This window comes from Thalia democratica, chromosome 6, assembly GCF_965202585.1.
Source record: "Thalia democratica chromosome 6, ktThaDemo2.hap1.1, whole genome shotgun sequence".
Lineage (NCBI taxonomy): Eukaryota > Metazoa > Chordata > Thaliacea > Salpida > Salpidae > Thalia > Thalia democratica.
In genome coordinates, this window is record NC_139170.1 from 16289846 (window position 1) to 16302792 (window position 12947).

Here is a 12947-nt window from a genome sequence, read left to right on the forward strand (position 1 = left end):
TGGAATCGTATGAATGACATAGTTTGTTATTTTTATTTATTATTATTTTAGTATATTTCTAACAACGTTATTTTTCGTGAGTTTTGTATGTTGTGGAGGTTAATGAAATTAAAATGTTAGTAATTTTAGTTTAAAGTAGTAATTAGTTAATTTGTAATTTTATTTTAATTTCGTATTAATATCTAATTCTTTTTTTTTATTTCTGTTCAGTTTATATCCGAGTTATTTTATACTCTTTCTAGACAACTTTTTTTCATTTGATCAATTTCCAATCGATAAATTCCACCTAAACATTTATTTACTTTTTGTACAACTTATTATTTTTCTAATTATTTACTTTTTCTGAATACTTTTTATACAAACAATTCTAATCGTAAAATTTATTAGTATCTTATTTTTTGTCCGTAAATATTTTAAATAAAGTATTTTGTTAACCAAGGTTAAATTTTTGTACTATCTTACGTTACGGTAAACATTAATATAATATTTTGCATAATATCATAAGTTTGATTGCAATTACCTCGTTTAAAATATTTAAAGAGAACTAAATGTTCTTAAATATCGCTTCAAGTTTAATTGTTTTTAAAGCAGATTTTTTAATATAACAATCTTTAGCTTGAATTGACTTTTTTCTTAAATCTGTTTCAAGAATATCTTTATTTTTTAGTATACCATTATTAAATATACTTTTAAAATATAATATTTAAAATAATATATGTATATATAAGTTACAACTATATTTTATTTACAATTTACTGTATACTATACATGGTATACATAGTATACAATGTTTTTAATAGCTTATAATTAGTTTATAAAGCTTCTCAAAAACAACTAAAGAAATAATTTTACTATCTTTAAAAAATTATTTTCATTTGTGTATATTTAATTGTAAACTTAAATTTAAAATAAATGTTTTAGTTTTTCAATAATTACTTAGATCTTTTCTTAAAGTTGATAGTTATCGGTACATAGTAGTAAGTGGTTATTTTTCTGTCACAATCACTGTTAATTGTTATCTAAAAAACTGTAAAATGCTATTCTAATTATAAGAATCTAAAGAACGGTAATAAACAATTATATTAAACACAATGGTTTTCAAGTGTAAATCAAAATAAATGTTTATTAATATATAATTTTGGCTTAGATATGTTTTAAAACCTGAAAAAGTTAGAAAAAAATTCAAAAAAGATTGTTCATTAAAGATACTAAGAAAAAATATAAAACTCATTGGTAATTAAGAGCTTTTTCTCAAAAGTTTAAACTTCAACGATAATATTACCACCCCGATAAGTTTTTTAGTTAGTTCAATCAACGAGAACCCTAAAATGTTATGTTATAAACTTCACCAAAATATTTTTCATTTTATACCATATTTGAAAACAAATCTAGAACAAAAAAAGTTATTAAAGTTTTTGCAATAATCGTTTTGAATATGGAGTAATCTAACGGAGCTTTCCCTAACATTTGCTGAGTCAGCAAGTTAACAAAAAAAATTTCAATCTTTTCTATAGTTTTTAAACGTTTATTTATTGACAAATTTTTAATATGTTTAGGTAAGGTAAGATGGGCGAAGGGGATAAGGGTATGAAATAAAAAAGATTTTTTTTTGGACTCAGAAAATATTAGGGAAAACCCCGTTAGATTACAATCGGACCTGGGTAAACACCTAAATTTAAAAAAGACTCACCTAACTGAAACCAAAAGTTTTTTTTTTTTTTAATTATGTATACAGATAAAGAATACTAAGAAAGTCGCTTGTTTATATACAATTGTCTGTATACTTTTAAAACTTTTTTTTCATAGAAAAATTAATCTATTATAACCTATAGTTGTTTAATAAACATAATTAAACTAAGTTCAAATAAAATTTGAAGTAGTAACAGATAAAGTAACCTATTTTATGTTCTTTTATTTATTTTAAAATGTTTATACCGTAAGTATGCAAGTTTGAAAAATATTAACTAATTATTTTGTAGATTGCAGCTTGTATTTCTAAATAAAAATTCATTATTTACATAATTTAGCTATTGTAAGACTCGATAAGCAAGAAAAGGTCTTTTAAAAAATTCTTTTTCAGTATTTTCGTTTTTTAATCTCAAAAAACTTTCTTAGTAATTACTCAATTAGTTTTTGTTTCATAAATATCTGTTGTGGTTTGTGAAGTCTACTTTTTGTTTCAAATGTTAACTAACTGCTGAATTAACGAGTTATTTTTTTAATTTATGCTTTTATAGAATGTTTGAAATTGATTAACCAGCTGTTTAATCTAAAATTAGTTTGATCAATTTATTTTTTAAATTAAGAGTAAATGTATCAACAGAAGTTTAACTTGTTGATTAACCTTTAATTATTGCTTAACTCTAACTTAAGTAAAACTTTAAAACAGACCGAAAATAGATAACAATTTGAATTTTTTTAGTATTGGTAAAATATTTTATAAAAAAATTAAGAGTTTATAAACAATGCTTCAAATTAAAAATTAAAAAATGCCTCATTGAGATTATCTTAATTGATGCTGAATTTTACTGAATAGCAGATAGTTATAGAGTTTATAGCAGGTTTGCTATTGTTAATCTAACAATCTTTTATTTATGTACAAAAATACTGATGCGTAAATATTTTTAAACAAACATTTTTTTTAGGTAACCAGTGTTCATTTTGTGAAAAATTAGTCAATCCTTGTATGTACATTTTTATTTAAATAGAATTTTGATTAGCCTTTTGTCAATTCATCAGCCTTTGAATTGTTTACAAAAAATTTTCGACTGTGAAGTTTTAAGATAAGTCAAAAACAACTTTTTAATTGTTCAGTTTTCAGTTGACATAGCAAAAATTAGCATTCTGGTAATCCTGCTTCAACTTTAAAATAAATTTGTGTATGTTTTTTTTTATATAGACTGCTTTTTGAAAAAAAAAATCGCTTTAATAAATACTAGTAATGCTAAATTAAAATTTAAAAATTTCTTACCTTTTGGAATATAATTTCTTATAATACAAAACTCCGTTTTTTTTTCATTATTTATTTTTTCCAGAAATTATTCTTAGAAGATGTTAGTAACAGTAATGATTTTAATATAAATTTTTGAAAATACTCTAAAAATCTAAGAAAAAAGGAAATTCTGATTCGAAACTAGTACTATCTGTTCCTGATAAGATATTTTGTTATAAGATATGTTGTTTAAGAGGCTACAAATTTTTTTATGACTAAAACTAAAAACACACTGTCATTATGAGAATACTGCTTAATAAGCTCTGGTCAAAACGTTTTATATACTATTTTGGCTCAAATTTAAATAAGCTCTCAAAGAAAATTTTTCATGAAATAAATTTTACTTTTCTTTCTTAAACATGGATAAAACAGGAGTCAGACTTGCTAAGGTATTTATTAATATATTGTTTTTAACTTAATTTTATTATTCTTATATTTAATCAATATAGTTATTGTCATTTAGAAAGATCAGTAAAAATTGATAGGAGTTAGACATTTTATTCAAAAGAAATATGTTTCCATTAAAATGTAAATAAATGTAACACTGAAATCTTAAAACAAATAATAAGTAGTTTGATGGTATGGTGCTGTTTTGGTAATTTTTTGTTAGTATATCTTTTTAGTTGAACTTTGTACGGTCTAAAACTAACACGTTTTATATTAACTTATATAACATCACTAATAAATAAGAATAATGATAAAGATGATTAAAAATAAAACTTCAGGTAGCAAATTAAGAGATAATTTAAATACTAAAGGAATATACATAAATTAACTTGATTTTTTTATATAATTTAACTGAAAAAACTCTAACATTTGCTTTATACATAATCAAATTATACCATCAAACTATAAGCTAAAAAGAACACTTTTCCAAACCTTTTTATGACTCAAGTTTGAATTATTTTTAGGGTAACTAGAAAATAGACCTTAGCAATTTAAAAGACAAAAAAAATCAATACAATCTTACTCCTCTGTACTATTATTATTTAAAATAAATTTTTGCTAATAATCTTCAATAATTTTAAAATATGTTAAATGAAAATTTTGATTTCTAATCATGTCTTTTTATAATCACCTATTATAATTGAATTTGAATAATGGTGAGATGCATAACAAGTTCATAATAAATTTGTACAATATGATTAATCCCTTGAAATATAAAATCAATATATAGACAACCTCAGCTGCAATTTAATGTAACCTGTGCCAATAAAAAAGCTTTAGTTAAATTGAAGCAGACTCATGCATACAGTTATAAGCATTATATTTTTGTTGATTATTGAGTCAAAAAAACTACTAATTCTCACTGATATAATCAACAGGATCCTGTCATGTAATTTCTTCTACCAACCAATATCTTTAGGGTTACCATGAACCTCTCAGGCTAGCTCAGTCTAGTTAATTTTGATTATGTTTGTTAAATTTGAACTCATTATAGTTTAGGTACTTTTCCTAAAATTTAGGCTAGGTTTTAGGTTTTTTTTCTTTTAATGTTCAAATTATTGTGTCCTAGTTATAAGTGTAATAAAATCTTTTAGGATTTTTTAATAGTTTAAAAAAAATAGGAGTTCCAATTTCTAACAGTTGATAGACAATATTTTTTTCAATAATTAAATAGTATTTTAAAGTTATCCTGACTCGAAATTATTTTTATCTTAAAAATATGAAAAATAAGTGCCAACAATGTTGTATTGTTTTATTGAAATAAATTTTTCAATCTAGAATTGATATAATAAATTAAAAAAATAAAATCTATTGTTTCATAATTTAGGTACTTAACAACCTATCAACCAGAAGTCTTTTTAACTTGAGTTTCTTCATTAAAGTTGATAACTTGTTTATACACATGTTTGCATTAATTACAATAAAATGTTACAGATTTAACATACATACATACTTATTTTCTGTAAAATAGCTGTAACTTTAACATTTGTTGATAGTGTTTCTAAACTAGACTAGATAGTTTATAGACTAAAAAAAATAAGTTGTTGGACAAAAATTATTTAAACACCAGCCAAACACAATTAACTCCAAGTCATATTTCATTTTCTGTTCATTATGATGATAAATACCATTTAGTGGAAAAAACACAAAAAAAAAAGACTCCTTAAAATAATTTTTTATCTGTTTGAGTAAAATAAACAATTTCATAAGACTTAAATATTTGCTCAAAAATCTTTCAAGTAAAACAATTGATTAGATTAAAAGAAAAGTATTAAACACTTAAAACTTTTCTTTGAGCAAGATATCTTCCAAAGGTATTTCAGTAATTCCCTAGGATGATGTTGCACCAATATCAAAGTGAAAATATATTTTATATCTTGTCTTTTTTAACCATAGTTTTTGGCTAAAATATAATATTTTGAGCCTCATATGTTTAATCTAAAAAACACTTTGTTTTAAACAAACTATATAAATACATAGTAAGAATTGATTTTATTTTTATTAAAGTAAATTAATTAATCATCTTTATTTTACAATATCATAATCAATATAAATTATTGTATTGTTATAATCCTTAAATTGTCAAATAAAAGTTATTAAATATTCAAATTGTATAAATTTATCAAAAATAAGTAATTTTATTTATGTATTTATAAAATATATATTTTAGCATAAAAATATTGTTGAAAAAGACAAGAAATTACTGTTATTTTTTAATTAGTTTTAAAAATTTTTCTCATTTTAAAGTAAATTCTGAAAAATATATATAGTAAAACTTAAAGATGATTAAAATAAATGTGATTTATCATTTTAAGCTCATTTTATTTTAAATATAGGACCGACTCTGTATCCTAAGAAAATTGGTTTGAACACAAATGGGAAACAATACTTAAAATAAAATAGTATTTATTGTCTTGTTTACCTTTCTCATTAACCCATTTACTCTCTTAGATTGCTTGTATTTCAAAAGCTTCTTCAAATTTTGTGTGCTAGTTAAAATTGTGTCTGAAAACTAAAATAAACTGAACAATCTAAGTTCAACATTTAACAAACATGATTTTTTTTAGATGATAATATATATATAAGGTGAACCCCTTATGGCCTTCATTTTATTTATATATTTTCAACCAAAATTTACTCTATTTAACTTTTAACTTTCTCATAACGTCAAATTTTTATATGTTATACAAAATTTCTAGTTTGTTTTCACATGCCCTTCACTAATCAGATATTATTTTTCAGGTGACCAGAGTTGTCGGACGTACCGGATCTCAAGGACAATGTACCCAAGTAAGTTAGATTTGCAGTGTTTATACTTGTTAGCAGTAAAGTTATCTTAATGGTGCAATTTTTAAATTTGCTAGTTTCATATTAAATTTATTATAAACCAAAACCAAATTTTTGTGTGTGAAAACTTGACTTTTCAAGATTCTTTTTATGCTCATTCAATTGTTCTTACTTCTGCCAAAAACCTTGAAACCTGGAATTTTTAACAAATTTTTCATTTTAAGTAGTAAAATCTTAATTTGACTCAAAAAATCTATCATTTAGATAAAATTTTTTTGTCAACATCAAACATTTTAAATTAAAAACTACATTTAAAGTAGCTTCAGAGTATCTTCATTGTTATTATACTATTTAGCACTGTTTCTCACCTAAAACTTAACTTTAAGCTAAAAATACACCTAAAATATATAACTAAAAATAGACCCAAAAATGTGTACTTGTAAAAACCTGGAGAATATTTGTCAAAAATATTTAGCAACCCTGTTGCTTTGTAAAATAAATATTTATGCATTAATTACGTCCATGTTCTAGATTTTCTATTTAACCTTATATTAGTTTTTATAGTAGTATTATATTAGAAACTTACCATTTTACATGGTATTCTCACTAAGGTTTTAATTTTGGTCTAATATATAAACAAATTAGCAATGTATTGAAAAGTTAATATTATACTAAAAATAAACATGATTTTAATTGCGTTACTTATCTTTTCTAATATGCTGGTGTTTTTTCTAATATTTTTGTTACAGATCAAGAGAAGTTTCTAAATAAAAACTTAAGAAATTAAATATATTAATTGAAAAAAATATTGAAATACACATCAGCTAAATATAACTGAATTCTAATTGATTTGTAGATTTAAATGGAAAGTAAAGTAGCAAAAAAAATGCAATTTATCTTATAAATCCTATGTACAGTAACCTCTCGCTTATTTACGCACATTGTGTCCAGAGAAAAAATGCGTAAAGATACAAGAGATTGTAAAGATACAAGAGGTACCTAATATACTTACTATAATAGCCAATTTTTGATATTGCTTTTAGTTAAAAGCAGACTTGAGACTTTCCTACTTTAATAATTTGTTTACTTAATTTATAATTATGAAAACAAAATATAAAACTATACATTGTTAAAAAAAAGGATTTAAATTTATATAAAATAAAAACACTTGTAGAAAATTTAACTAGTTTTATGGGTACTAAAAAAAAACAGTTTAGATTTTTGTTAAGTGTAAGCTCTTAATTTAATAAAGGAACCTTATGGGAGGCACAAACTAAAACGGCAAAAACAGACTTTTTCACTAAAAATCTATCTTCTCCTACGAAAATTCTGTTCCGACAGAATCTTCTAAATATTGCAAGGAACATTTCCTGAAAATTTGAGGTAGTTATCTCAAAAAACGTAGGAGAAGATAGATTTTTAGTGAAATAGTCTGTTTTTGCCGTTTTAGTTTGCGCCTCCCATAAGGTTCCTATTGTTGCCTCGAACTATGACCGGCTATATCTCAAAAATTATTTTGAATTTTTAAAATCTGTAAAAAGCATCTTGTAGTCTAGTAAAAACTATATAAAATAAGATAAAAAACCAAAAAAGGGTGTTTACCCCCAAGCCCTTAACGAAATTTCTGATATACTAAATGTTTATCAATTAGTCAAGGAACATAAGTTTACAAAGTCTAAAGATATAGAGAGGTGAGTTCGAACTTGAAAACATTTCAAATAAAAAATATACAATAAACCTAATTTTTACAATATCAAAATAATATTATAAATTTATTTTTTTGATTTTTTTAGAATTCTAAAATGTGTAACTAAACAAGAGTGCGTAATGTCACGAATGCGTAAAGATGCGAGAGGTTACTGTAATGGTCATGTAAATTGTTGCAATGACTTTTTATTTGAAATATTTGACACTTAAAGTTTGTCATGAAATTAATAGTTTATAAAATTCTAACTTGAGTAAAAGAACAGTTTATTCTTTTAAGATTTCAATTAGTAAACTAAGTTTTGGTTGAAGACCTTGTCAGTACTTATATAGATAACTAAACTTTATTTAAATACTAAAAAGATCTTTGACCAAAACATTTTTTTTTAATTCCGAAAGAATAAACTATAATTCTCCCAGAAGTTGAGATATATGTATTTTTTTTATTCAAAATATCAAAACATATTAGATTAAGTAAGAGTAATATATAGCAATTTTTTTTTCAAATACAGATTTGAACATATATATTTTTTTGGTTTAAAGTCTTATTTAACTTTGTGACATGCTCAACTTTTAGTATTTTTAACTTTGACTAGGGCATTATTAATAAGTAATTTTATGTGGATAAATTTTTTGGTACCGTCTCTTTTCTTAAAAATACATTCAAATACTAATTAAATCAGTTGTACACTGGTTCATAGAAAATAACTTTCAAGTCTTTGAGTTTTATATTTACTGAATATATGTTGAACTTGTTTTTAGCAAATCTGTAATTATAAAAACTTTAAGGTCCGTGTTGAATTTTTGGACGAATCAGCCCGTTCAATCATCAGAAACGTCAAGGGACCAGTAAGAGAGGGAGATATCCTCACCCTCCTTGAATCTGAGAGAGAAGCTAGGAGACTTCGTTAATCAGGTTAATAGTTTGTCAGGTTCTCTTAAAGGTTTAACAAATCTACACGTTTTTATGTTTGTATATTGAATAATTCTATTTAAATGCAAATATTTAGTAATAACACCATTTAAATGATTTTACTCAACGTTGGTTTATAAGTGAAAATTCTTAAATTGGAGCCACAGTAATCAGTTAGTTATAGAACCGATATTTTTGTTATTAACTATTTAATTAGTTACTATATAAACCTGCTAAACTTGTAACTATATAAGTTTTATACAGCTCCAAAGTCCAAGCATAATTTTTATTTTTTTAAAGTAATACAGATACATTTAGTAGTTTGTTAACAACATTTTCCTGTTAAAGTTTCTCATGTGTAACTAAAATGTTATTTAAATTAAATTTAAGTTTAAATATTACTCTGTTGTTACAACCATACTTAATTTATCTACATCAATAAATATGACTTCAAATTTATGTTTATAATTTTTCATGATATTTTTAAAGTAGTAAACAGTATCTGTTAAATATTTAAAGTAAATTCATTAGTTTTTTTTATTTTATTTTTTCAAAAATATGTTTGTAATATATTACTTTTTTATTTTATATAAACACTTAACCACTGTATAGAATTTTGTTATAAATTACACATAAATATACTTTTGAAGTTTTACTACTTTTTATAATGTTATTTTATGATTGTACATCATTAAAATAAAAATTGGCATGGGTAATCAGTTTTTGTATAATTTATTATGTCGTTAAGATTATGAATAACATCGTAGCTTCAATATTGGACAGCATTTATACATAAATAGTTTAAAATCAATGATGATAGTTAATCTTAGTCTTGATCATTAATGAAGACTATATATTTGCTACTTCTGAGATTTATAGTACATATGTTTTTGACTTTCTGTATATGTTTAAATATGTTATCATTTGATTATTTTTTCAGATCCACACGAAAATGATGAGCTCACCAAGATCCTGAGTGTATTTTTTTGTGATTTCCATAGAAAATTAAATAAAAAATTATAAAATACAAGTGTTGCATTTTTACGCTTATAGAAATGTTTATTATATTAAGGTGTTAAAGAGTTATATGTAATCTGTTTAATTTGAATATATCTTTGAGAGAATATGTTTTTAAAAATATAAGATAGTACAGCATTAAATAAATATTATATATCAAGAATCCTAATAGTTTTTGCTTAAATTACAAAAATAAAGTTAAAGTAAATTCTCCAAAAAGTTGAATTGAGGGTTCTGTAATGCGTAGGATTTTTTAATATTTTAAAGCAAGTTTCAGGGTTGCCACACACGAATTCAGGCATTTTTGAAAAACTCCGGCTAGTTTAAACAGGGTTTCTAAAAAACCTAGAGTTTGACAAACTAGGCAAAAAAAAAAGATAACCCTGGATTCTAAAAAGAAGCTTGTTTTGAACAAGAATCCCTAATAAACCTACAATTTAAGGCAAACTTATCTAATAAGTGGAATGATAGACTAAATAATTATATACTAACAAATTATATATTTAAGAATATGTAAAAAAAGAAAGTAGCATTACAGTATCTTTTTGTTCTGTATAGGGCAGGGGTCGGCAAACTGCGGCCCGCGGGTCATATTAAAATTTTTATTCAACCAGTTTAACATATTTTCGTGAACATAAAATAAAATTTTAGTGCTATATTAAATAATGTAATGTTCTATCGCCTAAATTTTTTTGTTCAAAAAAATTGTCTTGAAATATGTTTTTTAAAGCTTCTAAAAATCGTTCCTTTTTGACCTGCCGACCCAGGTCTGGGGGCTAATTTTGCACTAAAATTATTTAAAGAAAAAACCTGTACTTTCATAAACCTTAACGTAGTCAATATTAACAACAAGCTATGTAAATGATTTTGTTTTTTGAAGCTACAGTCAATTTTGCAATGCAGCTTTTTGTCAAATTGAAGCTTTAATGGGCTAAATGTTACAATTTGGATGTATTTAATCGTTACGACACTATAAATGCGAGAAAGTACATATATGTCGAAATTATTTTCCAGGAGGGCATAACTAAGTTTAGACGAATACTTAAAGCTAAGAAAGCAGAGTCTTAAGCTGAAATAAAATCAAGTTTTTTCGCATATAAGTATACGTTTCTGAAGATTTGCAGAAATGTTCCAAGTCACGTGCGTGTAGTGTTACAATATTTTACCTTAACTACTATAAATAGAAATACCGCATCAACAAATTTGAGGTCCGAGAGTATATACGGGCTGCCAAAAAACCTGGTATTTTTAACAGAAATCACTAAAAAATTTAACATATTTATTCTTTTAAGACTTAGTTATGCAAACTAAGTTTTGGTCAAAGATCTCGTCAGTTCTTAACTATAAAGACTTTTTCAAATTTTATATAAGTTTTACATGTTAAATGGTTAAACTTCGATTTGACAAACCATATCGAATAGATAATCTTTTTTATATTCAAAAACACATTCAAAAAGGATATTTTTTCAATGTCGTTATACTATTTAACTTAGTTTTTACTTAAGTTAATTTTGAACATAAGAAAAGACTTTAAAACGCGTAATTTAAAAAACCTTTAAGATTTAAAATCTCTAAGATATGTCAAAAAAATTTGACAGCCATGTATATTTATCATTAAACTAATATCCGGTCGTTTTCAGTAATTTAAAGTTTTTGTTGGTATTCTAAACTTAATTACATTTTAATGATTTAAAATCTACAATAAATTGTATAGGTATAAATTTATCTGGCAACGGGTGGGTCATTCGTTCAGAAAAGCCTTTTGTGGGAAAAATCAAATAAAAAAATTTATGAAAAATTGTATTGAAAGAATAATTTCTAATACTTTTACGTGAAAAAACCAAGTTAATGCCACATTTAAAGAAAATAATTAAAAATCTTCAATGTTAGTTGCCTTGTACAAGCTTGTACTCAAGCTGAAGACTACGTATTACGCAAAATATTTTTTTTGATGGGCTAGGTCAGACCAAAGGGCTACACGTTGCCCATTCTTAATATGACAATTAATAATTAACTAAGGTTAGAATTAAGGGGTAGGCAGCCTTTCGTAACTCACGGGCCAATTTTTCCAGAAAAATTTGCTGGTGGACCGCAATATTAAAATAAATTTGTCAGCACTGCAATTATTCAAAAATAATCATAGTAATTAGTAGAAAAATACTATTTCAAACCAAAATATTGCAGAATAAGAAGTAAAATAACACTAGTTAAAAGTAACTATTAAATTAAGAGCCTAATTGTAAGCTTTTATTGCAAATTCTCACTTACAAGTCATGGCCAGATTAACTGAAAAAAATCACCTAAATAATTCTCCAAAAATAGTAAAACTTGACGAACGAAAAATTAGTCACAAGTTTTAAATAGACCTGAAAGTAAACTAATAAACTAAGAGAGCACTTATGTATAATGGGCACTTAACAAATTTATGTTAACTTAGTATGAAAGTGTAAATAAGATGTCAGTATAAAATATATTTTATTTTTAGTTATAGTCTAATTGTATTACAATGTAAACTGTGTTTTCTGATTGTTTACCACCAAAATCCTATTAATTATGGAACATCTATAACTAATTATAGAAGATAACAGAAACAACAAAACTATTGTTAATGAGCATAGTGTTACTATATTTTTCTTAACTACTAAAAATAGATTTACCATCAACAAATTTGAGGTCCAAAGATATATATAGGGTTGCCAAAAAACCTGGAATTTAACATATAACACAGACTTTCTCTGAACGCAATTAAACGCAAATTAAAAAAAAAATACTCTTTATACTTAAAATCTAAAAAACCTGGAGAAAAAAATCCCGAAAACAGTTGGCAGCCCTGCATATATATTTTTAAACTAAGATCCGGCCGTTTTCAGTAGTTTAAATTTTTGTTGCCTAACTTAACTAACTCTACTTTAATTAATTAAAACCTATAATAAAATGTATAGGTATAAACAAACTTATCAGACAACGGGCGGGTCATTTGTTCAGGTAAGCCTTTTTTGGGCCGGACATAAACAAAAAATTTGTGTTGAAACAGTCATTTTCAAATACTACTACGTAAAAAACAAATTAATGGCACATTTGAAGAAA

General features: G+C 24.3%; 1 protein-coding gene across 1 annotated transcript; it reads left to right on the forward strand.

Moving 5' to 3' along the window:
* The first annotated feature begins 3301 nt into the window (after positions 1-3301).
* Positions 3302-9873, forward strand: LOC145837940 (small ribosomal subunit protein eS28-like). Its single transcript, XM_082945435.1, has 4 exons — positions 3302-3381; positions 6182-6229; positions 8720-8846; positions 9784-9873. The coding sequence occupies exons 1-3, from the start codon at positions 3352-3354 to the stop codon at positions 8840-8842; spliced, it is 201 nt and encodes a 66-aa protein (XP_082801561.1). The 5' UTR covers positions 3302-3351; the 3' UTR covers positions 8843-8846; positions 9784-9873.
* The last annotated feature ends 3074 nt before the right edge of the window (positions 9874-12947 follow it).